The following is a 25,738-nucleotide window of genomic DNA, read 5'->3' on the forward strand; positions in this document are numbered from 1 at the left end:
GCGACGCCGCGGCCGCGGATGATGTGAACGATGGGAACATTTTCTCCGCTCACTTGCACCGAGTGCGGCTGTCGGGAGGCGGACCACCAGGGCGAGCGGAGCGCCGTCGCGCGGAACAGCCCACCGTACCGTACCCACCGCGACAGCGCGCGCGCGCGCGAGCGTGCGTGCCTGCCTGCCTGACGCCCCCCCTCCTCCTCCCTCCTGCGCTCGCTCGGCCCGTGCGCCCCGTGCGCCGCGCTGCGCTCCGTCCGCGCTGCCGAAGCGCCGCACCGATCGCTCGATGCCCACCCGTTTATGACGACTTTTCTCTCCGCTCTCGTCTTCCGGGTTAGAGAGTGCGGACCCCCCGCAGCCGGAGCCTCCAGCGCAACTCGCAGCCAGGGCTCCTGTCACTGACCAACATGAACAGCGGCGCGAACGACAAGGACAACGACGCAAATGAATTTGCGAACAGCGAGGAGGAGGTAATTCTGCTCATACTCTTCACGGAAATAAACTTTTACGCGTCTTTTCTGGAGATACGTTCTGCTTTGCGCGCGTTCGTTTCAGTAATAAAATGCGTCCATACGGTGATGAAGACACGCACACGGACGGACAGTTCACTTCGTTGCCCTCGTGCGTGGTGGTTGTACGGCGTAATGGAAACATGAAATACGGCGTTTTACCTCGTTCCTATCAGATTTTTTTTTATTGCATCCAGAGAGGGTGCGCGCGCGCGGACGGTGTTTTTTTCCACCACCAGCACCACCACCCAGGCTGTTCCGCGAACTTTTGCAAGAACGTAGGCTACGTCGTAGCGAGCGCTTTTTTGAAGTGGAAAGGAAAATGTTTTTTTTCCCCAACAACTGTACATTTTGCCGTCCTTTTTCTTTGGTGTTCCCTAGGTAGACCGTGGTAATTGTATGGTAATTTTGTGGTAATTGCGTTACTTTGTTTTGCAAACAAAGATACGGTATCAGATTAACTTAAGTGGCTAAGCTTTGCAACAGTTTAATACAACAAACTAAGTGTCGTGTTTTGTTCGCCCACATGATAATGCGGGTTCTTAATTCCATTCTTATTTCTTTTGGGTGTTTTTCTTTCAATCAGTGCAATGGACGGTCGGTTGTATGTTTCTCGTTGGTACTGTAAGTGTAAGTAAGTAAAGTCTTCAACAGCGCCCCTCCTTCCAAAACAAATAAAATGAATGGGCTTTTTAGGTTCATCTTTTTTTAGTCACAATTCGTTTTTCTCCATCTTTTTTTGTACTTTTTCAGCTCCTTTTTCCTCTCACAGCTCTGGGGAGCAGGGCTTCCACTGGCCTCCAGATCAGAGTGAGGAGACAATCCAAACAGTTCCCCAGCAATGATGCTTCTCTGTTTTTCCTCAAATCACTATTTACAAAGTATGGCTGGCAACAGTAAATCATTTGAGTACAAATGTTCCGCCCAGTACCGTAGGAGCAGGACTTCTTAGCTTTGCTTTTGAAACCATAAAGTTGTGCAACCAGGTTTACGCTTCCCCTTGTAGATAATTAGGGTTAGGGTTACGCAGTTTCCCTGGAATCAGGTTCGGCTTTACTGTATCAGATAGATGAGGGATTTGTCCTTGCTGTAATCCATGGAAGCAAAGGGATTCAAGGAAAAGATACATTAAAAAAAATCAAGCCATCTGTATTTCACATTGTAATAATTTCTCAGTTTTGTGCTGTTCTTATGGACATCTAATGAAACAAACAAAGGCAGTAAATAGTGATTTAGTAATTATAACAGGTGAGGCTGTTTCTCGTGATTCCAGAGTGCGTTCATAGCCTTTCGCTTCTAATTCTTACAAGATTTAAGCGAAAAGGGCACTCTGGTGTTTAGGGATGCTACCTTGTAATCTGATCAAATCCCTCTCCTGCTGTTTTACCCTTGATCAGGAACTTACTCTGAATTGCTCATGTAAGAATATCCTGTTGTATAAATGGGTACATCATTGTAAAGTTGATTATCTAGTATTGTAAGTCACCTTGGACAGAGTGTCAGCCAAATTGCAACATAATAATAATTTTTCTACCTGTAAAAATGCAAGTGTTTAAACGGTTTATGGCCTTGCTTTATGATCATTTCATGTGGAACAAAATGTGTTTCTTCTTAGAAACTTTTCTTTTTTGCAGTAGATATTCTCATGCATATTAGTGTATCATTCATAGTTGCCTTATTTTGAGTTAAATAGTACTTAAAAGTGGTGTCCTTTCTTGTTTTGATGTAGGAACTTATATAAATGTACAAGTATAGTCCTTCCAATGGGTCATGTAGATGAAGTGTTTACGCTAGATCAGGGATGATGATTAAAAGTGTGCAAAGATGATGTGAAGTCAGTAACCTTCCTGCTGAAGTCAAAGGTGGAAAAAAGCACAGACATGCCTTTGTTTATCACAGGAGCTTTCTTGTTTTCATTGCTTATTGCTGCATAAGAGCTGTGGTAGACCTTTTTATGACTTGTAGTGTTTGAATTAAGTATACAAAAGGCTGAATTCCCACTTTTTCCTCACATGTGTGTGTGTGTTTGAATTAGACAGTACACAGATTCATTTTCAGTTATTCCAGACATGAAAAGAATTTGTATTATGACAGTTTAAATTCTTAGAATTGTAAGATTTATTCAGGGCACTTTATTTGTGATGGGTGGCATGGTAGAATAGGTCAGCAAGTTGTGACTTTGTGTCCTGCTTGGTTCTAAATCTCTCACTCAGACTTTCTTTCATGGGATTGCAAACACAAAGATATGTCTTAAAAGCCCGGTCGAGTCTGAATTGCTCTTACTATGTGGGTGTAAGTGCCTTGCGATGGACCAGTGTTGCATGAAGAGTGAAGCCTAGAACCCTACGCTTCTCTCCCAGCATTATTGTGGTCTTAATTGGATTTGGAGGAACAGAAAGTCATTAGATGTGTAGAAGTATGTTACAGATGATGAGCAGATGCAATGCAAAGCTTGCCCTGTGAAGGGCAACTGGTCACGTGGTGTTCAAGTGCACAGACGTTTAACCTGTTGGTTTCAGCTCTACTGCACTAACATCAAGCATTATGTAGAGCGGCATTTAAGGACATGTACCTGTAAAAAGAAAGTCTGTTGAATTGCTTTGCTAAAAACATGCAACTAAGAAAATGGGTCAAACATTGCATTTTGCATTGGGTAAAATTAACAAATATAGGTTAATTACTTCAGTAAAATATTCACCTGTGTACATCGTAAACAATATTGCAAATTGCCTTCAGCAAATGGATCAACAAATGAAATCACTGTTTAATAGAACTGTACTTAGTATCATCAGTAACATTAACAGAAATGTTACGATTTCTTGAAAAAGCTAGTTGCAGCTCATGCTGGAACATGACTTAGTGACTCTGAGGTCATTAGTTGGTGTTTCAGACCGGACCCAGAGTCTTGGAGGTCGTAAGATAGTGGAATCCAAGTAGAAGGATTAAAGGAGAGTGTGATATTGTTGCTTATTTTTTTTTTCACTAAATGAAAAGTAAAAAATGTATTTTAGCAGTGGATAAAGTGGGTAGTAAGCTCTTAGGGCCGGATATTTACTTTAGGTGTCTATCATATCAGCGTGATAACATCTTACATTTTTGTTACACTATGTTACTGACCTGGTACAATTAGTGGGACAAATGGCCCCCTGTAGCTCATAGAACCTCTACGACTGTTCATCCAGCCTTTGTCATTGGTTTGATTTTAAAAGCAGCTCTAAATCTCTGTGTACTGAAACTAATGAACGTAAACTTGCTTATGTGCTTTTGCAGAATCACCACGCTTTCATTCTTCAGGAAAAAGTATTGGCTGGTGTGCAATTACCTAATAAAAGTTTTCGTTTTGGAAAATATGTTGCTTTTCCTTGATGCATGGTTGTACTCTTCTGTATAATATTTGGGACGAGAACACATGGGGTGCAGAAAGAGCCGATTGTCCTTCAGTTTGCCCAGGGAGTCTCATGACTTGGTAATTCAGGCCACTCTGTGTGAAAGCACTTAAAAATGACAACCATGACCTGCTCCTTTCTCATTCACTGAGAGTATCCTAACGTGCTGGCTGACGTAATTTTTTTCTCCACAAAGCTGATGTCATTTATTGCTTAATGTCATCAAAGAGTAGTCCCTAATGGCACATGTAAAATAAGTACCACATGTAGCTAATGGAGTTGAAATTATTTCAAAGCATTAGCAGTTTGGACTTCAGATATATACCTTTAAAAATTATTAATCTATGTAGTGCCCTAAGCATGACATTTTGGGTCTTGGAACACAGTCACGGTAAAGTCTAATGTTTACCAGACTTGTGACACTGCTGGACTTCTTAGTTTAAATTGTAAGTAATGGTGACAGATAATAGCTTAATGATCACTTTCTTTAAGTACGGGGAGTGTCTGAGCGGGGATCATTATCATTTTGACAAAAGTTCAGCATGTTGTTTGTGAGAAGCAAGGAAAGCAGGGAGAGTAGTGATATTATACTTGTTTAGAGCCGGTTCTTACATTTCATCGTATTATTGTTTGTTTATTTAGCTATCAGTTTTTTCCAATGCGACTTACAAAGTCTGGTTGGTATTCCAAGCTACTACTTATTTAAAAACATTTTTTTTTCTTCTTTAATCTGTGCCTTGCTGTAGGGTACAACAGTGCAAATTGGATTTGAACCTGGGCCTTCTGACTGCAAGATGGCAGCCCTAACTACTAACATAACCTGCTAACCAGGTTTTGCTAATTTTATTCACTTTAAGGTTTACTTATTAGAACAGAGACCTGAGAGTCAAGCCTTGTTTTTTTTAGGGTTTTATTCTAAGCCACTCTCCAGGCTTAACTGGTCCAATTAGTAGTTAATTATCGGTACTATTTTTACCAATGCAGCGATGAAGTAGCTATTTCCCTAAGAGCAGGGCGAAACAGCTGAAATCTTACGTTGCATTTTAGCCATTTAGAAAGTTTCAAGAAAAAAAAAAAAAACAATAAGGATAATGGCACTATTTCAATGAATAGAGAAGGTTGAAGAATGAAATGGTCATGCAGCACTCCGGGGGGTAAGTGTGACGCCCCGTGTTACGTCGCCGCATATGAAGCACCATAGCAAACTCTGGCGGACTTAGATACAAAGACCACACTGCGCTGGTGAAGGCACTTGTCATGAGTTTTCCTGGAGTGGTGGTATGAGCAGGAAGTGGAGGAAGTAGAGCTGCAGCCATGATGTGGACATACAAGAGAACTGCCCCTGGACAACGGGCGCGCGCACACACACACACACACACGCACGCACTCACAGAGCTTGGATTATTTATAAAACCATCAAGGGAATTGTCATCTTATCTCAGCCAGTTGTTTGCTACAGGACAAGGGGCGTTCAGAGACAAAAACCCTCTGCGTGGAAGGGTGACCACAAGCCTTGTAACCATGGGGAAATTAATTATTTGCTTAACATGAAGCGGCGAGCTGAGAACCAAGGGCGGCAGGAGGAATCTCGCACTGTGTGAAACGAACGGCTCTGTGTCAAGGGGCTGCCCATGCTTACTTCTGCATGTTGCCCCAGGGATCTGCTCCTTAATTCTCATAAGAAAGCAACTCGTTGTTGCCACACATCCTGCAGTCACGTTTTTCATGTCTTGTCTTAGCTTGGTACGTGGAACTGCGCTAAGGAACCATAGCAGTGGGTTCAGAACGCTTGCATCCGTGACGCGATCCAAGCAGCATATTCTTCATGGTGTTTTTTTTTTTTTTTGCCAGTTTACAGCTCTGTAGCTCGCTGTGTGTTTTCCCCTGTGTCTTGGCACCTTAAATTTGCATTCCTGAATTTCAAGGGGGAACAAGTGTATCTCTGGCAGGAATCAGTTGATCAATACCTGTCATGTGGGCCACTTCAGTGACGCTGGCGTTGTTCGTTTACAGGAGACGTCTACCATTTGTGAGCTGTCACCCTCTTCGTAATTCATTCTTTGTTGTCCCTTGTCTTCTGTCTCCGGGAGACGGCCTTATTGTGCCTTGGCAAGGCTCGATCCCCCCAAACACATAAAATGGCCAATTTATGGGCAGGAAAACGCAAATGCGTCGGAGTAGAGTGCAGAGAAGGCTGCCGGCAGTCCAGCCAAGACACTTGAGCTAACCTCCTTAAGAAGCGAGCCCCATCCCCCGCTCTGTCTCAGTAGTGAAGAGTCTTCCACACCTGAGAAAGCCAGGTCGAGGGTCCTGCGTGGTGACCCAGGACCCCTGTCTGCTTTCAGCCGGTAATCACTGACGAGAGCCGGTGAGGAAGTAGAGGAGAAACCCCAGCGTGTGTCAGCAAGGGTCCAGCAATGTGGTCTGTCATTTCCGCAGAGTCCTGTTCTTGTGCTTTTATCAGCCGCTGTGGTGCGTTGCACATCACACGTGTTCAGCCGAGTATTCCGAAGCTCACAAATGTGGACCTTCAGCACAGCAGAGAAAAATTTCCTCCCCCTGAATTCTTCAGGACCGTCAGGAGCCTGATGTTTTGCAGACCTGTGACTGCTGATCAATGTAATATGAAGCATATCTTCTGAAAACGAAAGAGAAATGGCCCTCAGGACATGGCTGAAGTTAAGTTTAGCTTGGCAGGGAAACACTACACTAACCAGAAATTGATACTTATTAGTTCTGATTGAGGTAATTTGTTTTCCTGTGTGTTCTAAAGGTTGGTTATCCACTACAACGTTGTCAGAATATCTTTCAAGATAATTTTTGGCTTTGGCTAATCGTACAAAAACATGGGCATAGAGCTCTGGGAAACAAAATGTTGCTTATATTTCTTCTGCACGTCTGGGAATTAAATCTCTTTGAGGTAGTCTTAGGTAGGATGACCTCTGGACACATGGCCCTTGACATTACTGCAAACCCTTCACCTTACTTTGACCTCAACCCTATTCTTGACCCCAGACTTGGTGCTGACCTTTGACATTTTATTATCATTTGCTTTACAACACCAGCTACAGCGATGATCTGTCCTATGACCAGGACTGGCTTTGGATCCTAGTACATTTGCTCTCTTCTGCAGACGATTGACATTTTTTTCCAGTGCATCAGCTTGTAATGTTCCGATTTGAACGTTTTCATAAAAATGAGTTAGAATTTGTGATGGATAACATGATATGTTGTAGATCCCCGTATTTGGAAGTGCGAGTGTTCATCTGGGGGTCTCTGCAGGCTTCTGTAGACAGTAGACGTGTGCCTGTGAGAGAATACTGTATGTTCTCTTGACCAAGGGGACATTGTGGTGGACTGACCTACAGAGACTGTTCCATGTCCCACCACTGGTAAAATTCTCTAAAATTATTTCAATACATTTCACAGGGTTACAGCAGTCCTTTACAAACAATGCACCACTGCAGCGCTTATGTTGGTGACTGGATTGTCTTCTTGTTTTGCCCCGGTTTGTTTTTCTGCTTTATGAATTGTGCAATATGTTTATCCTAGGTTGTTTGAAATTCTCCAGTCCTTGGTTAATACTCCAGTGCTCCACACTACATGAATATTACTGTGTGAGATGGGGACTTGTTATTCATTGTAAATTTAATTAATTACAAAAGATTCATGCATTTTGAGGTTACCAAGGAAATGCAGCGGTCTGTGTACTTTAAAGCTGCTATCATTTATTTTTACGCTGGGATTTTTAGTAAAACATGAATTATTATCATTATGTGATAAAGACCTTTTTTAATGAAAGGTGGTGTAGTGATTAGAGCTGCAAAGGATCCAGCTTTCAATACTACCCTTGCTTGTGGTACCTTTGACCATGGTAAATTGCTCCTGTAGAAATTACTGAGCTATGTAAATGGGTAAATCATTGTATGTAGCTTAATATTGTAGACCTAAATAAATAAATGTAAATGGAAACAGTGGCTAAATTAAATGAGGACTGGCTGCACCTGATTTGCATGTCTCATAGTGCCGTCACAATGCTATGACCCAATGGTCCTACGGTGTAGACTGCCTTTGCCCGGTGGCCCCTGCGCATCGACGAAGTGATTCCCCAATTCGCCTGCCGTGGCATCATACATGGCTGATTGAAACTGCATATGGCCAGAGGGGAGCGCCGGGTAGGTTTCCTTAATAGGATTTCGGAGCACCAACTCGGAGAAAGCGTCACAAAGTTTGCAAACTGTTGCCAGGTAACGATGCTGTGAGTCTTAAAGTGTTCAGCTGCCTGGTGAGTACCCCGCTCGAAGCTGGGCCAGTGTTCCCTGCTAGTGTGAAACAAAGGTTAACAGAGCCATAAAAGGTAAATGATTGTTAGGCACCAAAGAGTAACACATGCAGGGAAACGTATTATGAGCTGTACAGCATTCTAATTCTTTTAAAAAGACAAATGCCCACCTGTGTTGCTGTGTAAAAAGTCCTGGGTCTTTAATTTTATAGATTTTTCATAGCTTGTTTTATGAAGCTGGAAGAGGTGTTCAAATCTTAGATCACCTAAGCAGGATGCACTTGATACACTTTTTCATCACTTTATAACACAGAAGGTTGGCCTGGTTTGATGTGAAAGGTCATGCTGAGAATAGACCAATATAATATTCTGCAGAGGAAATAAAATTTTAATCTTTTCTGGTTTTCAGTCTCTGGACTCTTTTATATTTATTTTTTTAGCTGTTGCTATTTTCCACAGTGACTTACAATATTAAGATACTTAGTGATTTTTAGGTGGATATTTCTTAATGCAGCAATTTAGGGTATTTACTTTGCTTAGGGGTACTACAGGAGGAGGGAGGATTCAGCAGTAGGATGTGTGCCTTCTAACCTGCTGAAGCTGAGCCCAGTATTCGTTCTTCATGGTTACTAGTCACCTGAAGATGAAATGTTTTCCTGATTCTGTTAGAGTAGTTAAGGAGATAATGTTCATGTAATGAAGGTGTAGGTCTTTGCACTGTGGACATAATGTAAAACCACTGCTTCTGATTCAGATGTTAAAAAGTATGGAAGGAAACTTGTTGAAGTTCACTAATGTTTTATAGATAGAGATTTCCAGCTGTGGACAGTTTTACAAACACGCACACACACTCATAGATATATACATGCATTACATCTTTATAACACTATACACTGCAAGTCTTAGTTTTGGATTTCATTTCTCCGTTGGCCCAGTTTCAATAGCATGGAAATAAACACCAAAATGAAATGAAGAAGATGGGTTCTGCAGTAACCATGACCGCGTTTTCCCCAAGTTCTTTACATTTCAGACACACAAAAAAAAATTTACATAGGTACATGAGGAAATGCTCAGAAAGTTCAGTCCACACATATAGAGGCTAAGTAAAATATTCTTGAGTGTTGATGCTTGTTGAGATGTGTGGTTTTGTGGAAAAAGGACATTGTGACAAGGTGAAAAGCAATTTCTTTGCTTAAATTTTATTTATTGCATGCTGTGTACTTCAGTGAAAAATAGCTTTATAATACAACCTAGCTGAATGTTTGACTCAAGGAATTCATGTTAATGTTATTGATCAAGAGTACAACAGCGAGGCCCTTCCTGGAACTTGAACCTAGAGTTCTCAAGTTAAAAGCCTCTTTTTAAACCACTCTCCCATCTGCTGTCCTTCTATCATCCTTCACAAAGATTGAACACATACGGTAGCTAACAGACTTATTCAAGCACAGTTTTTAAACGGGATGGGTTTTGAAATGTTATTATTTTGGCATCATTTGCGCTTAATATTTGAGAAAATACTCACAACTATGAAAATGCACAAGGATGAAAAGAAAGTTGTCAAGACAACTGGGTTTGGACATCGTTAGGGTTGAAATCAAAGTCAACTTTGTCATTCCACCTATAAGTACGTTACACATACAGGAGAATGAAATCTCGTTTCTCTCTGGACCCCTGTGCCACATAGGACATATAGTAAAGACAGTGCAAGTTTCTGTTTATATATGTAGTGTTTGCATTGCACAGTGTAGTCTGGTATTGTGTAGACATGAGAGTGTTCCCACCTGCTAAGCTAGTAGTATGTTAGGCAGTCCTTCACCTTCGCTTCTGTCTTTCCATGTAGGTGCGAACCCTGTTTGTCAGTGGATTGCCACTCGACATCAAACCTCGAGAGCTATACCTCCTGTTCAGACCATTTAAGGTAAGCTCTACACTTGCGTGGTGAGGGATCCATGTGCTGCTGTACTGTGCTGCAATAGTTGGCCTGGCTCCATTGTTATCGAAGCAATTCATCGATTCGCTGTCAGCTGCCTGAGGAATCACAGGCCTACATTGTTAAGTGTTCTTTGAAGGATATTGACTCCTGTTGAATAACAGCGCTTTGTGCAATATTTGCTTCAAATACTGTGTTTTCTGTAAATTCTGTATTGTTAGTCTCACCATCGTTTATTAGAACCCACTTAATGTCTCCTTGGTGTATCATCAGTTAAAGGGTGAGCATTGTATACTTTTTTAATTCATCTCAGACCCTACACACCCTGCCTGAAACACACACCTATGACGTAGGGAGCTCATTTTATGAGTAGCCTCATATAGCTGGCTTTCTTCTCAATGTTGCTGTAGGAATTGAGATTTTACATTTACATTTTTAATGTAAATGTCATTTTAAAACACTAAGCTTTATAATTAAGAGTATGTACAGATAATTGGATGTATTCACTTTAAAAACTGCACCGAGAGTCATTCAGAAATAACACTATGTGTTTCTCCTTTTACTGTGATTAAAGAAGTACAGAATGATGTGATTTGAGTTGGACAAAAATTGGCTGTTACTCAGTTACCCGTTTTCTGTTGCAATTCTTGTTTCAGGGCTATGAAGGCTCCCTAATCAAACTCACTTCCAAGCTGGTAAGCACAGAACTATTTTCGAAGGGGCGTGTCGTAAATGCTTTCTTGTACTACGCTTAGAAAAAAGCACCAGGAAATGCAGATAACTGAAAGTGATAGTCACTGTCCCATTGCATATACTCCTGCGAACAGGTCATGCTGTTCCGAACCAAGGTGCTTAAATGATCATTAACCCCACAGGAACAAAGATAATCAATTCTGGTAATGTGCCACTGCCATTCTGATTAATTTATTGAGCTAAGAAGGCAGTCAGCCGGGTTGATGGTTGCGGGGAGAAGATTGGTGGGAGCATGAGGGTGAAGGAGCTGCTCAAAGTCACCCTGCGTTCGTCTGTCTGCAGAATTTCTGTACGGTTTTCCATAGGCTGTATGCAGAATTTGAGGATTATTCAAATGATATGAGCAGTAAGATTTTTTTAGAAGATTTTTTTTAAAGTTTAATTAATTTTGTTTCCATGAGCAAAAAGTAATTCTGTGGTATTTGGCTTCTTCCTTTAGGACCTATGGTCAGAGTGAATTATGAAAATAAACCATTTATTACAGTTAGATCTAAGGAATAATAATAAATTTACATAATTTGTAGAGGCAGCTGATGCATTTACTAGTAAATGCATTTCTGAGCAATTCTGCAGCGCTGAAACATTTTGAGAAGGCTTTTACTGTGATTGCTATCACCATACAACAGTCCAGCTGCTGGGTTTTCTAATTAACGTGGCCTATCTGAGGGAATTCAGCAGCACGGTCCTCCCCCAGAAGTGGAGTGGGGTCGTCCAGGGGTAATGAGATTAGTTCGCAGGCAGAGGCAGTTGCTCCGCAGCGTCCCTCCGCCAGAACTTTGGACAAGGTCCACAGGATAGCATTCTAAAGTAGATATGGTAACATGCATAGGACAAACCTAAAGTTTCGCCAGTGGAAATGGATGTGTTCATTGTACCTCCGAACAAAGTGCGATATAAATAAATATTGGAGCGTACGCAGCTGTGCAAAATTTAGGAAATAATTACTAAGAATGTTTTCACTGCAACGTTAACCTGTTTAAATTTCCAACATGCTTTGCTGACACTGTATATGAATCCTCCCTAATGCAATCAGAGACAATAACAAATAGCACTGAGTCCCAGTGCGCTGCCAAGAAGCGCATCCCACTCCATATATAGCTGTGTGTCTTGGGCCTCCAGGTATGCCTTTGGTCTGTGTTGTTTAATTTTAGATAGTAGAAAGTGTCCTGTTCTCCCAAAGCCTCTCCTTTCCTGTTCAGACCCGAGAGCAGTGGTTAGTCTCGGGAGACCAGTTGCTTTCTGTAGCAGGACAGTTAAAAAAAAAAAAAAAAGAGAGATTTGTAATTTGAAATGTCATGAGAGCATTGATAGTCAGGCCCCCCCACCCCCTTCTTGAAACATCTGTCTCAAATGTCAGAATTGCTGAATCCCTTTCAACATTCAAGAACGGTCTCAAAACGCATCTCTTTCAAACCCACACCTCTCCCGAACAGCTCCGTAAACTTGCGTCACATCTTCAGCGTTGATCACCTTCGTGTTCAATTCTGCACGAAGTTGCACATTAGCAAAAGGTGGTATGGGACAAAACGCTCTAACTCTGTCTCTTGTCAAATCCACTTTCGTTTGCTCTAAATTGTATGTTACTACGGGGACAAGCATCTTGTAAATGTGAAGGTCTGCATGGTCGTGAGCATTGCAGTGATTTGACGCATTTCCACGTGTTTACATGTTTTCGTAATGGCGTCGAAACAACAGAACCGTAGCACCGCGGAGAAGCGCAAAACAAGCTAGTTTTAAGGTACCTATGAACAATGGCAATTCAGATCTCACAAAGGCCCAATTTAACGTTACTTGTTTTTGATTCCCTCTCCCTCCCCCCAAACCTTCTCCTTCTAGCCTGTTGGATTTGTCAGTTTTGACAGCCGATCAGAGGCAGAAGCTGCGAAGAATGCTCTGAACGTGAGTCCACCCGCCGCCGCCGCTGATGTTCAAACGTTGCTTTCTGGCTGTTTTCATGTCTGCTGATGAAACTGAGAATATGTCGTTCAGCAGCAAAGCGTGTCTCAGATTTGTTTGGGGGAGGGGGAACGTTGCAAGTGCTGACTCGCATCAATAAAAGTGTCAGGTCAGGTAAATGGAAAATATTATTTTAAACATTGCTCTGAGGGGAGTGTTTAAACACTTTCAGCAAGCAGAGGACTGGCCTTGGCTTTTCCTTCAATAACAGCTTTATTTTATTGTGTTTATGTGATACTGTCATGTGGAAAGTGGTTTTTTTTTTTGAGGTAAAAAAAAAAAAAAATTGTTTGAAATTGGATGCATACAAATGTTTATGCCTCTTACTGAAAATATGAGCATAACAAGGCCTTAACCCAGTAACAGTATGACTAAGTTGGTGAGACTTTCCGACGTGAACAATACCTGCATAGCGCCGTTCAGCTTGCGATCTCACTGCAACGCAGCACTGCTTGTAGAACAAGCTTAAAGAACAGACGTTCTCATAGAGCAAAGACCTTGTGAAACTCTTGCAAGGTCAGCCTCCAGGAACGGGTGGGAATGGACATGCTCTGGTGCCGGAATGGAAGGATATTAGTCTAGGATTGTCTTTTAATCCCACTTACATTGAGGCAGAAACATTCAAACAAAAAGTAAATCCTTCGTTAAGCTGGTAAACTCTACGAGAAACAACTGTAAGGGATTAGTTTGGTGACTCATGTAAAATGCTATTTTTAATAATTTTTGTTTTTCTCCAGTGTGCATTGTGAGAAGTGGCTGTTTGGAATCCACAAACTCTGTTCTAAATGTAAACTGAATTATTTCAAAGTAGTTGACCAAATTTAATTTGGCCAGCATAATCATAGGCCTCTCAACTGACATATATCCTCAAGCAACAATTGCTGAATATCCTTTTTTTTCTGGATATAAACATGTGAATGTTGAATTCTTAATTGTTGCACTTTTTCACCACACACACACACACACATTTTCAGAACCGCTTGTCCCATACGGGGTCACGGGGAACCGGAGCCTACCCGGTGACACAGGGCGTAAGGCCAGAGGAGGAGGGGACACACCCAGGACGGGACGCCAGTCCATCGCAAGGCACCCCAAGCGGGACTTGAACCCCAGACCCACCGGAGAGCAGGACTGCGGTCCAACCCACTGCGCCACCGCACCCCCTCTACTTTTTCACCAACTATTTGAAATTCATTTTGTTTTGGAACAATACAGGGTTTAGATGTTAGTTGTGCTGTGGAGAAGAGGCAGCACATAATGGCAGAAACCACATCTCTGCAAGGGGTTGAGACAGAGACAGAATATGGTTGGAAAGATTATTACCTCTTCTTGAGATGCAATTTTGGATGGGAAAGATTGCAAAAGTGAAGCACTTACCTGAACCACAATGACAGGGTAATCAGTATTTGTAGACAGCCTTCTTATGGGCCTTTATCATTGCTTTTTTGCCTTTGGGGAGACTTGAGAAGTGCATGTTGTTCACTGGCTACTGCACTGTGCAAACAAGTTGATCACCGTTGGGCTAGAGTGGAAAGTGACAAATGCTGAATCAATTAGAAAGATTTCTGTGAAATTCTACAGCAGGTTTTAATTTGCGGTAGATGTTAGTTGCTGCCTATGATGGGAATTTCTACTGTCTCTGGATCCATAAAAACATGGTTGTGTGTCAGTCCTACTGCTAAAGGGCCAACCAAAGTATTCTGACTATTGAACATGTTTACCAAAATCTGCCTCAGTTAGTAATCTAAGTTGTTGAATTTTAACAAAGGAAGATGCTTGTGGTTTAGTACTACAGACACAGTCAAAATGATTGGTTATTGAAGAAACTTGACATATATTTAACAGGTTCTTTGGTTCTAACGTGCACTGCGGTGCAAGTCGATAAAACAGTTTGTTGACTTCCAGCATGTGCGTGGTGTAATCCAGGCCTGCGATAGGGTGCACGTGCCAACCTTCTCCACGTTTATGCTCCTGCATTATTTTAGAGGCATGAAGTGCACGTTCCTGGTCAAAGGCATTTCGTTATTCCAAGGCCTTTGCAAATAAATGAGTGTGACTCAGTTCGTGATTAAAATACTGTCTGCTGCTATGTAGATTGTACAGTCATCTCCAAAGGGCTGTGTTGGGCTAGGATTGCTGGCCTCTTCCCGTACTTTCTCTCTGAAATAACATGATCTGTCACTGCCTTAGGGGTTGTCTGGCTGACCTTGCGGGTTCGAGGGGTCCAGGTGTTAAATTACACCCAAACATTACGAGGGAATACTATGAGATCACATTTTGTGAAAAGGCACAGGAAGTAAAGTACCCCCACCCGCTCAAATATGCGACCACCCCGCTGCTCCTGCTCACCCCTCCATTCAATCGCCCCCTCCCCTGATCCGGACCAGCTGCTACAGGAAGTGTCTGCCGTGTGCGGAAAAACTCACTTTGCCCTGACATGAGTTCAGGGATCTCTGCTGTAGTATTGTTGCATGAGTTAAATGTTCCATGTTGACAGTGCACTCCAGAAGCATGCAGTCCCCCCAATGAGCGAGTCCACGGGAAATGGAACAAGAGACACAGTAGCGTGGAGTATCTCTACATTCACCAGTGAGCAGCAGATCAACGTGAAGGCATTCAGGAAATACTTAAGCTTTTTTTTCCATGTTAACAGTAATCACCATATTCTGCAATATTGCAAGTTGGATTCGGTGTTTACATACTGTTACTGCAGTCAGGTGGAAGTCCGTTTTTTTTTTTTTTTTTTTTTTTTGTAGTTTTATTTTTAAATGAATTATCTGATGCTTTTATCCAGAGCAACTTAGGGGTTAAGCTACTTAAAATGAGTGACCCATTTATACAGAAGGGTATTCTTACTGGAGTAATTCAGAGTATGCCTCGATCGAGACTACTACAGCAGGACGTGGGATTCGAAACTAGGTCCTTCCAAGTTTAAGGTGGCAGCTCTCATCACTACTCCACATGCTGCCCCTATAGCTCGACTTACTGGCAATTTTAACGAGAATTACCTACGTGGGTGCCGAATGCTGTGTTGAAAACCTTGAAGTCAGGGTACCCTGCCCATGAGCACCCCAGCAGGGAACCTCCAGAGACTTGAACCTTTAACTTGTGGGTTACAAGTGTATTTTTAACCAATCCCACGATCTGCTAGTCCAAAAAAGAGCTTGCTGTAATTAGGGGAAGCATCATATTGCGTTGTGCTGTGCTGCATCAACCTTTTCATGTGTCCTGTGTGATGTGGATGTCAGAGTGTAACTTCTCGGTTGCAGACAAGCAATTACAGTAGGATTGCGTGTGTGACACAATGGCACAGATTTGTATAATGGCTTCTGGAAAAAAAGAATTTGTGCATTCGAAGTAGCAATGCACACTTTCGGACAGTAGGAAGGACACTTTTAGGTGCCGATGGCGGAGCTACATCTCCTGTCCGACCTAAAAAGAGTCACGGCGTAAACACACAGTGTTTAGGTATTTTGTTGCACTTTGCTTGTTTGCAACCAAGAAGTTACACAGCTTCCACTCTGGGAAAGAATGCAGAAATAAAACAAATTGCCTATAGTGCTCAATCATTGAAGTGCTCCTAAAGAAGTGGTAGAAAACCTCTGGAGAAGTTACAAAAACAGCTCGAGTCAGTTGCAGACAAGTACTATAAACCAAATGAAGATGTGCAGCTGCTTCACTACGTTTTGCAAGCTCCAGGAGAGCGCCGCTGCGAGCACGACCACATGTACAGTGTGTTTTCAGACTGAACAACTTGTTTTTAATAATTTATATGGAATTAAGATTTACAGATATAAAGCTTAACAGATGTTTCACGATGCCCCAGAAACAAATCTTAAGTGGAATGGAAATTCAGTATAACAGAAAGGGTTTAAGATGTGTCAGCTCAGTCTCGGAGATCCAGGGTTACGGCTTCAAATCCAGTTCAGGCGAATTGGAAACTGGAGGTTATCAGTGTCCTGAGACAGGCTTCTGGTCGCTGTGATTCTGTTTGTCAGCATTTATTTTAAATGAATGGTAAGGATGGATGAATGGATGTTCAGATTGTCTTTATTCTCTCTCTGTTTTTAATTGTCTCTGTGTGTCACGGCCTTGTCTTTAGGGCATCCGCTTCGACCCAGAGATTCCTCAGACCCTGCGGCTGGAGTTTGCCAAGGCCAACACAAAGATGGCCAAGAACAAGTTGGTGGGAACTCCGAACCCCCCCTTGTCCCAGCAGAGCCCTGGACCACAGTTCATCAGCAGGGACCCTTGTGAGTATGCAGTTCTCTGCATTGGAACTCACTCACCCACCTGGGTACCCCCTTTCCCCGGGTAACGCGGCAGGAAAGCTTACCTGTGTTCTTCAGAGAAAAAATGCATAATAGACTCACACATTAATATAATAATAGAGTTACTTTGCTTTCTAAAACTCATATATATGTATAATTGAATGCAGTGCTGTTCAGAAATAGTAAAGGCCAAACAACTCTTAAGAGTTGGTTGTTACCTAGATTTTTTTATGTTGTTTTCTTATAAAATCATTTGGAAAATAATGCCAAATCACTAAAAATAATGGGCTAATCCTTTTAGGCAAACAAAAATTACAAGCAGTTTATTCCCAGCACTTCTTTAATCTAGAAGAAACATAGTTTCTCCTTCACATTTCATTTAAGCAACACAATATGTTGCATTTATTATAGTGTCTGGAAAATATGTGGTGTTGGGATAGGAACAGAACAAAGCAGTCAATATTAAAGACGAATGAACATGGAACCAGAAAAAGCAATTAGACCACATCGAGCTCATGGAAAAAGCACCAGAGCTGTTTTGGAATATAAATGTCAGTAGACAAAAGTAATGTAATTATTTAATGCCAGGTTTTTGAATACAATATGAAATTAATACTTTTAAGAATTCGAGAGATCAGTTTGGCTAGGGTGGTGGAAAGAGAAGGAAAGTAAAGCAATGACATGTTTTTACAACCATGTTCATCTATTCTACATTTTACTGAACCAGAAACAGTCTTCTGTCATACACAGTATATCTCTCCTTTAGTGTCACACCTACCTTTAAATTCCTTGGTATTTGATAAAACAAGGCAAATAACTCCCCCGATCCACATTTGCCTGATACTGTGTTTTGTGTTAACACATGGTGTACTGTAGTTGAAACCTGCACCCAAAAAAAAAAAAAAGTATTCTGCAACCAAAAATGGCTTTTAACTGGTTTCTCAAGTTTGAAAAGAATAAAATGGGCTAAGGGTAGCTTTATAGTGTGTCAGATTGCTGAATAAATGGTTCCCTGGGTCCTTGTAAGGTGTGCTGACAGTGATTTATTGGTATGAAATCAGTTAATGTGCCTTTAGAAAGAATGACTGAATTAATGAATGAAATATGATCTGCTTGTGTCTCAGAAGAGCCACGTGTACAGATAGTCTCTGAAAAAGGCCACATTTATTCGTTTCTATCAAATACTACTTCTGAGTCTAAGTCCGAGTCCTCAACTCCCGAGTGTGGGAAACAACTTTTGGGTTTGAAATATACATGTGCCCTTTCCAAACAAATCTGCTTCAAGCTTAGAGTCTGGGTTTGCTCGTATGACTCCCAGCTTCGCTGCACAGGAGCAAAATTCACGCAGCTTTCATAATTCAACACCCAGCTGAGGACACAGCTTGCATGAAAGCATGGCTGAAATTCCGTCATCCATGTGTCTTCTGTCCGACTTTCTAAACATTTCTGCAGGTGTCATTTTTTTTACGTTTGCAAAACCCCAAAATTAATGGACATCTGAGTGCACAAATAAATAGTTTGTAAACATTAAGGACTAATAACATTAGCTGAATTAGGATTTAAGTGTGTGTACAAACACGCACATAGGAATATGCTGTCTGGTTTCTTGAACTACAGACTAAATAAAACTTCGGGTTTGGTGCCTGGATAGGAGACCAGTCCTGCTGCATGTTATTGTGCGGGATCTGTGAGGCCTGAGAGTTGTCATGTTTACCTTACAGATGAATATTACGTTAAGAATTGAGTAAACACTGTAATGCTGGTACTAACAGATGCTTATGAACCCTGTGTAGGAGGTGGTGGCGGTGGGAGTTGCAAAGTACCACCCCCCCCCCATAGCATGGTCTTTTCAATAAAGATCTTATTCTGGTAAAATTGATAGACTTAATACTGTAAGCTCAGCTCAGGTTTACAGGAGTTTGTCAATACCGTAAACAGACAATGCACTCGATGTTTTCACAGTGTTCGTACGCACCTACTGGCGCGTAATGAAAGCCATGCGGCCACATATGTTGTGCTTCATCTGGGCATCCTGTGCGTTGGTCTCTTCTTGGTAGTGAATGAACCACGTTAGTCTCCTGTATGGTGATCTATTTGAATAGACGATTCCAACACAAAGAAAATCTCAAATATGAAGCCCGTCCGAGGATCGACTTCAGAGCGACGCACACAAACCCAAATGCAGAAGCAACTGCTGATAAGAATGTACTCAGCAGCATTGTTCTAAAAAAAGTCTCCTAAGAGTGTCCATCTATTAAACACGTCCACAGCCGTGGGGTATAAGCTTTTAGAAACAACATCAGCAAGAGTGTATGGGAGCGAAAAGATGATGGGAAGTGGCAGGATTGTGTAGGCTGAGGTCTGACTCCACTTCAGCGTTAGCAAGCCCCCCGAAGGCCACTCCAAGTCTTCCCTAGGTCTCGGAATGTGTTTTCCGTTGAGTCATAAAGGGAGCTGATAATTGGGAAATGTGTGGATTTGTAATTAAATGCCCCTGCTGTGTTATATATTAGAGATGAAGGTGGGATATTAGTTATGTGTTTACGGACAAGAGTGTCCCCTGTTCATAGAATGAAATCACCTCGGGGCATTTTAGTGTCTGTTGGCATTCTGTTGGGGCAGTAACATTTGTCCCAGGAATTAATAACATCTTTGCTAGTAACTCGTAGGCCTTGGAGCCTCACAACCTGTTAAAATGCTGGACTTTTTATAAATAACCAGTGAATGCAAATATGAAATTCTGGTTTTGTTTTCTTAGTGAGTTAAGGGCCAGCCGACAGTGGATAATAGTGTCATGGACCTGAAACCAAAAATGGTGGCGTGTTTCAAAGTCCTTTTTTTAAAACCCTCGAAGAACAATATACTTTATGTGAATAAATTAGTAAAATACCCAGGTACAGGTAGATCAGTCAAATAAAGGGTTTCTCTTTTGGGGGTGTGGCTGTTGGCTGAATGTGACTACTAATACAAAGTAGTAGTGTTTTTCTCTGGGTGAGAAAGTGTTCATGTTCTCCACAACTTTTGGTGCCCTGCCCAGGGCAGTTACTTCCAGCTTAGTCCCTACCTGCCCTGTTCTTCTTGTTTTGCAGATGAGCTCACAGTCCCTGCTCTTTACCCCAGCAGCCCCGATGTCTGGACCCCGTATCCCCTGTACCCTGCGGAGCTGTCACCTGCCATACCTCCTGCTTTCACCTACCCCTCCTCTCTGCATGCTCAGGTAATCTTTCCCCACCCTTTCTCCCAAATACCCACCCAGCCTTCTCTGAACACTTGACTTGCGGCACCAACAGAGACACGGACTCCCTTCACTCTGTCTGCATTTTCCATGCTTCCCATCATATAGTCATCATAGTCCCTCTGTCTGCCTCTCTACCTGTGGCAACCATCATGTGCGAGTCTAACACAATCCACTCCCCTTCCCCATTAGGCGGATATCACTGTTATCAGACGTTTAGCATGATTCACCGTAAATCGTATAGAATTCTTAATTTTTACAAGGTACTGTCACTCCCCTGTGCACTTTTAAGCAAAGTATTTACTGATCACCAAGTCCCAAGAGTGTGTTCACTCCACACAGCTCCTTGTGTAACATGTGCCATGCCAACACACCCACTAATGGTTGACGGAGTTTTTTTTTTTTTTTTTTTTTAAATGAAAAAACCTTCCCCCTTTTTGTTAACCATTGCTGGATCATATGGAAGACCAAGCAGCAATTACTGTTTTTCTCGCAGCAGAAACACCAGTATGACCTGTGCTATTAGCATCGCTCCTATTGGATCTCCGGTTTATTCAGGCCCTGCACTGTAACCAGGGTGAGCATCACGGGCTCAGTGAGTGGCCTATTGATCGGTGCAGCATGCAGTCTTGACCTGTTTTATCTGATGGCAAGCGGAGCACTTTTTCCATTAATCTCCCTAGTTTTTCCTTTGACTTCGGACAGATTCCTGCTCAAACACGTCTCATTCAGTTCAGCGCTACGAATGCAGGGTACGGGAGCAGCTGTCCTTCAGAGCATGTCACATGGTACCTAATGCAAGGCTAAGATGGTAAAATCTCAGCTGGAATAGTCTCACATATCTAAATGGGGCATTAATGTGTAAATGCTCTTTGCCTTCGGTAATTTGATTAGACAACCGCGATGAACTTTTTAAAGTGCAATCTGTTTTCAGTCTCTGAATCCACATTAGTTGGCATGCACTTGGTTCTGTCCCAACTTCGTCTGCTGCACTTGAGTAAATAGCAGCAGAGGACTGTGGCAGGGCTATGTCACGGACAACCGTGATGTGAATGTCCCATTGTTCCATTCCACTGAGGGAGAGGGGGGGGCGGTGGCTGCTAGCTGGACAGCGGGACTGTGGCATGTACACTGGGGACAGGGAACAGTTGGGGGTGGGGATGGACTCATGCTGAACTCTGGCCTTGCTGAGTGAGCCAGGGCTTAGTCTAACCTCCCACCCCACTCGACATACACAGCTGGGCCTTTCTGCTGCAAGGGAGTGGGTTCACGGGGTGATCTGGTCCTCAGCCAGGTGAATGAGGGGATGTTTTTTTTTGTGTGTATGTGTGCGTGTGCGTGTTTGAACAGATTCGCTGGATCCCTCCTGCCGATGCCACCCCCCAGGGATGGAAGTCGAGGCAGTTCTGCTGAAATTGGGGTGAGTGTTTGGCGCTGGTCCTCAGAGCCCAAGGAACTGTTAGCACAGGGAAACTGGAAACCTGTCCCCTGCTGAATGTTCCATCCTTGCTTCAGGGTAACTTAAAAAAGCAGTTGATGTATTGAACTTTAGATTCAGTCCCACTGTGCCCGATCTGTTGATATGACCCATATTTCTGTAGGCGACTCCTCTTGTTCTTGTCAAAAATCTGGCTACAGTAGTAATTTAAAAATTTTTCTTTAATTTGTCATTTCTCAGCCCTGCAACTACAGCCTTGGATACAAGAAATCCAAGGTCCATAATGATGTGCAGCCAAGTAGTACAAAGGTTAAGGACTTGGACTTGTAACCAAAAAGCAGCTATTGAGCTGTATAAATGGATAAATAATGGGTAGTAACAATGAGAAATGCTGCTGGTACTCATAAAAACAATAACAGTGATGATACTGATATGTAACTGCTGAAGCATGCCTGTATCTTTAGCACCTTCATACTCACTTATGACTAGATTGTCTGCAGGTACAAAGCTGGTTTTTGCCCTGATGTCATATGCATTCTTTGATATGGGCAATGAAAAGCTCTGGTTCAGACAGAGTTCTGATCCCACCGTGAAGCCTTGGCTCTACTTTTCCCAGAGAAACTACTGGTAAAGGTGCACAAATACCTGCCAGATGTGGCTGTCCAGCAGTTAGAACTCAATGGTCTCAACACAACACAATCCTCTTTTATACGGTTAGGGAATGATGGTGAACGAAGTAACCCAATGTAAATTATGTTGTTGACAATGCAGCTATTTATACATCTGGATCTTGACTGAAGCGAGACCTTTTAGGTAAGATGTGCCCATGTATGGCAGTTTGAGTTGATGTCCTTTTCCACTAGGGTACTTGCTGCTTCCAAAAAGACACATATTGTACACTTTACTTAAGCAGTTGCACATTATTTTTTTTTAACCTGTTTTTCATGATTATTATTTTTTGTAGATGCATCTATTTTTAGAGCTCCTGGAATAAGATATTGTCATTAGGGAACAGTATAGAAAAACACCGATGCCTTATTGTGTCCCTTAAATTATAATTAAAAAAATCCTTTGGGGGCAGTGAAGAATTTATTTTGGTTCAGATGGAATGTTATTGATCAAAGTGCTTTTCATGCACCTCCCCTGACAGATGAAAACTTATTATTCTGCTGTAATCTTTTTGAACATCACACTATTAGAATATTTTAATGGAAACTGAGCTGGCAGTGAAGGATCCATGTTTGAAACAGGATTGATTCAATATTTTATCAAGTGTAAATTTTCTGAATCCTGTCAAAGACTAATGTTCATGACTTCACCCCGCACACTGGCCATCCTGAAATGGATGGACAGGAAAGCTGGCACCATGCTTATGCATGGGGTATCTCCACCATAGGCTGCAGGCAACTGGAAACTCACAGACAACTCAAAAATCCATGTTTCTGAGATATCCACCGAGAGACTATGGCCAGCTTAACCCCTACAACCCATTTTATTCCACTGCCATGGAAATCCCAGCGAGAACCCCACATGGCCTGGACACGATCCAGTGATCTAAACCCTGATGGGCACCTTTGTAAAGTAAAGCTCATCATGCTGGCTTCCCAGGAATACATACTGCCAAGTAGCCGAAATTAGATCAGCAGTTTCTATGGAAAATACAAAATGTCTTATTTGATGCACTGACCTCATGAGACTCTGCCGGCGGCTTCAATGTCCTGTTTACAGTAGATGAAAAACATATTACTCTTGAACATATTGTATGGATCTGCTAATTTTGCCCACTCTTTGTCGTAGTGAGTGCTAAAGCTTAATGTGTTCTTCATTATTAAAGGCAATTGTGATGTAGAACTAAACTGACATGTAATGTTCAGATGAATAGTTCTGACATTCAGGTAAACGAGGGAATGCTAAATCGTTGTGTTCATGCCCAAGCCGCACAGATTTTACTGTAAAATTTCAAAACTTCCTGAAACTTTTTTCTTATAACTAGTAAGAAAATTCTGTCTGCAGATATGTAATAAACAACCTAAACTGGACAGTGTTTTCCAGTTGGATGGGAGACCAGCGTGTGCATAAATGTACTTACACTAACGCAACTGCTCCTGGAAGCGACCTTGGTATGAAAGCCAAGTGTTTGTTGTTTGTAACCAAGCAGTTGTTTTGTGCAAGTTTAAAGGACTGTTCTGCCCTACTGCTCTGCCAGTGGGTTTTCGGCATCCCACGCCGGGAGCTGAATATTGAACAGGAAGTGTGCTCCAGCATGCCCCAGCCTGTCCTTCCCCGAGACGCAGGCCGTGCCCCGTTCCGCTCGGCCGAACACACCGCCACCTTCATTAATGGCACCAGTGTTTTGAAGACCCAAATTTCATCACTTGTTCATCTTAACCCCCCATAGCAAGTATGATGTTACATCTGCATGTGTGTACCAAGTTCTGAGCAATTCTTTCGTGGGCTTTCCTCAGGGTTCTGATGTGTGATGGTGGCAGCAGTTGGTCTTGATGGTGTTCAACTAAATTCTGAAGGAAAACCAGGAGAATGTTTGACCCAGCTGACGAAACCTTTGGCGAGTTTTACAGACATATCTGGTGAGCTCTGTTACAGTACCTGTTTTTCACACAAGTTATTTGTATTTGTTTTTGGAGGTAATTTAAAGTGAGTAGTAAAGCGTAAATCATGCACATTTATACATGTGAGTTTAAGCACACGTATTCTCCTTTAAATACTTCTGTCTTTGCTGGATCTATAGATTATTCCATGTTCAGTGAAAGCAAGTGGTGGACTTGGAATATGTGGCTGGCTGTCAGTAGTCTTGCACCTCCTGCCCCAGTGTGTTGATTAGCGACGATGGGGCCCAGGTGGTGTTGCTATGGTAACATCTCTGTGTGGTTTTTCCAGGCAAAGACCTCTCTGTGGACCTCAGGACCTTCAAGACCTCTATCACACATCTCCCCCTTAGAATGCCTCCTTCCCTTTTGCCTTTTTTTTTTTTACTGTTACATGTTAAAGACTTATTGTTAGAATTATTAAAATACAGGTTAAAGCATGACTTGCCAAAACAGTGCTGTACATTGACATTTTGAAGAGGAAGAAGAAAAAGTATTTTTATATCAAACTGCTGTTTGAACTTTTTTGTGCGTTAAGTATGAGATTCTGTATTTCAACTATGTTCTTCTGTTACGGTATTGCAGTTGGGTTGAGTCACGCCAACATCAGTGAAAAAGGGACGCTCACTCTGAGACCCCTAGGTATGGGGGGTATCAGCCTCAGGTGCTACTGGATCCAGCATTAGTGTGTGTTTGCATTTTCGTGTTGATTGGATCAACCTTTTCTGTTACTGTCCCATTAAATGAAGTGTGTGTTTCTTTGTACCTGTGTTGGTTAGTTCTGCAACCAGCATACATGGGAAATGGGGGGCTCTTTTCATACATAGGCTGCCAGAATGTCCAGTTCACTAGAGAAGCTTTCCATGCTATCAAGATATCATCATGTAGTCTTCTCCTACCTTATGAAGGTAATGCATTCCTCTAAATCCTTTCAAAGTAAATTGTTATAAGTTGGATATAATAACACTTAAGGTATAAATTATTTGAGCCACCAAAATGTTGCCAAATTACATGAAAATGGGCAATTAGTTCAATAGTTGACAAGTTTGTAATATAATTTCTCTTATTCTGTAGTACTATATGGCTATTTACCTGTATTTGTTCAGCTCTTTTGTACCTTTTAATCTATTCGTACATGACATTAGTAATTTAACTTATTGCAAAAAAAGCAAAAATTAATGCAAACGAGTTCACTCTCCCAGAACAAGTTAAGGTGTCTAACAGGGCCTAGGCTGCACAATTCCATGTGGGTTCAGTCCATACTCAGTGTGGAATTTGCATGTTCTGCACTCATGCAAACATCTTCCCTCAGTTCAAAGGCATATTTCAGGGGAATCTGTGACTCCTAAATTGCCGTGTGTGTGCGAGAGAGAGA

The 25,738-nt window shown here is 42.1% G+C and overlaps 1 protein-coding gene across 2 annotated transcripts; it reads left to right on the forward strand.

Moving 5' to 3' along the window:
• Positions 1 to 25,124, forward strand: LOC108925756 (RNA-binding protein with multiple splicing-like). Of its 2 annotated transcripts, none has more exons than XM_018737980.2 (9): positions 1 to 467; positions 10,015 to 10,092; positions 10,761 to 10,799; positions 12,694 to 12,756; positions 16,916 to 17,066; positions 20,174 to 20,301; positions 21,670 to 21,739; positions 24,223 to 24,345; positions 24,656 to 25,124. In XM_018737980.2, the coding sequence occupies exons 1-7, from the start codon at positions 405 to 407 to the stop codon at positions 21,730 to 21,732; spliced, it is 585 nt and encodes a 194-aa protein (XP_018593496.1). In that variant the 5' UTR covers positions 1 to 404; the 3' UTR covers positions 21,733 to 21,739; positions 24,223 to 24,345; positions 24,656 to 25,124. The 2 variants fall into 2 exon arrangements, with proteins under 2 accessions (XP_018593496.1, XP_018593497.1); XM_018737981.2 differs by having other exon boundaries at positions 20,205 to 20,301.
• The last annotated feature ends 614 nt before the right edge of the window (positions 25,125 to 25,738 follow it).

Source organism: Scleropages formosus, chromosome 16 (assembly GCF_900964775.1).
Source record: "Scleropages formosus chromosome 16, fSclFor1.1, whole genome shotgun sequence".
In the NCBI taxonomy this organism is placed as follows: Eukaryota; Metazoa; Chordata; class Actinopteri; order Osteoglossiformes; family Osteoglossidae; genus Scleropages; species Scleropages formosus.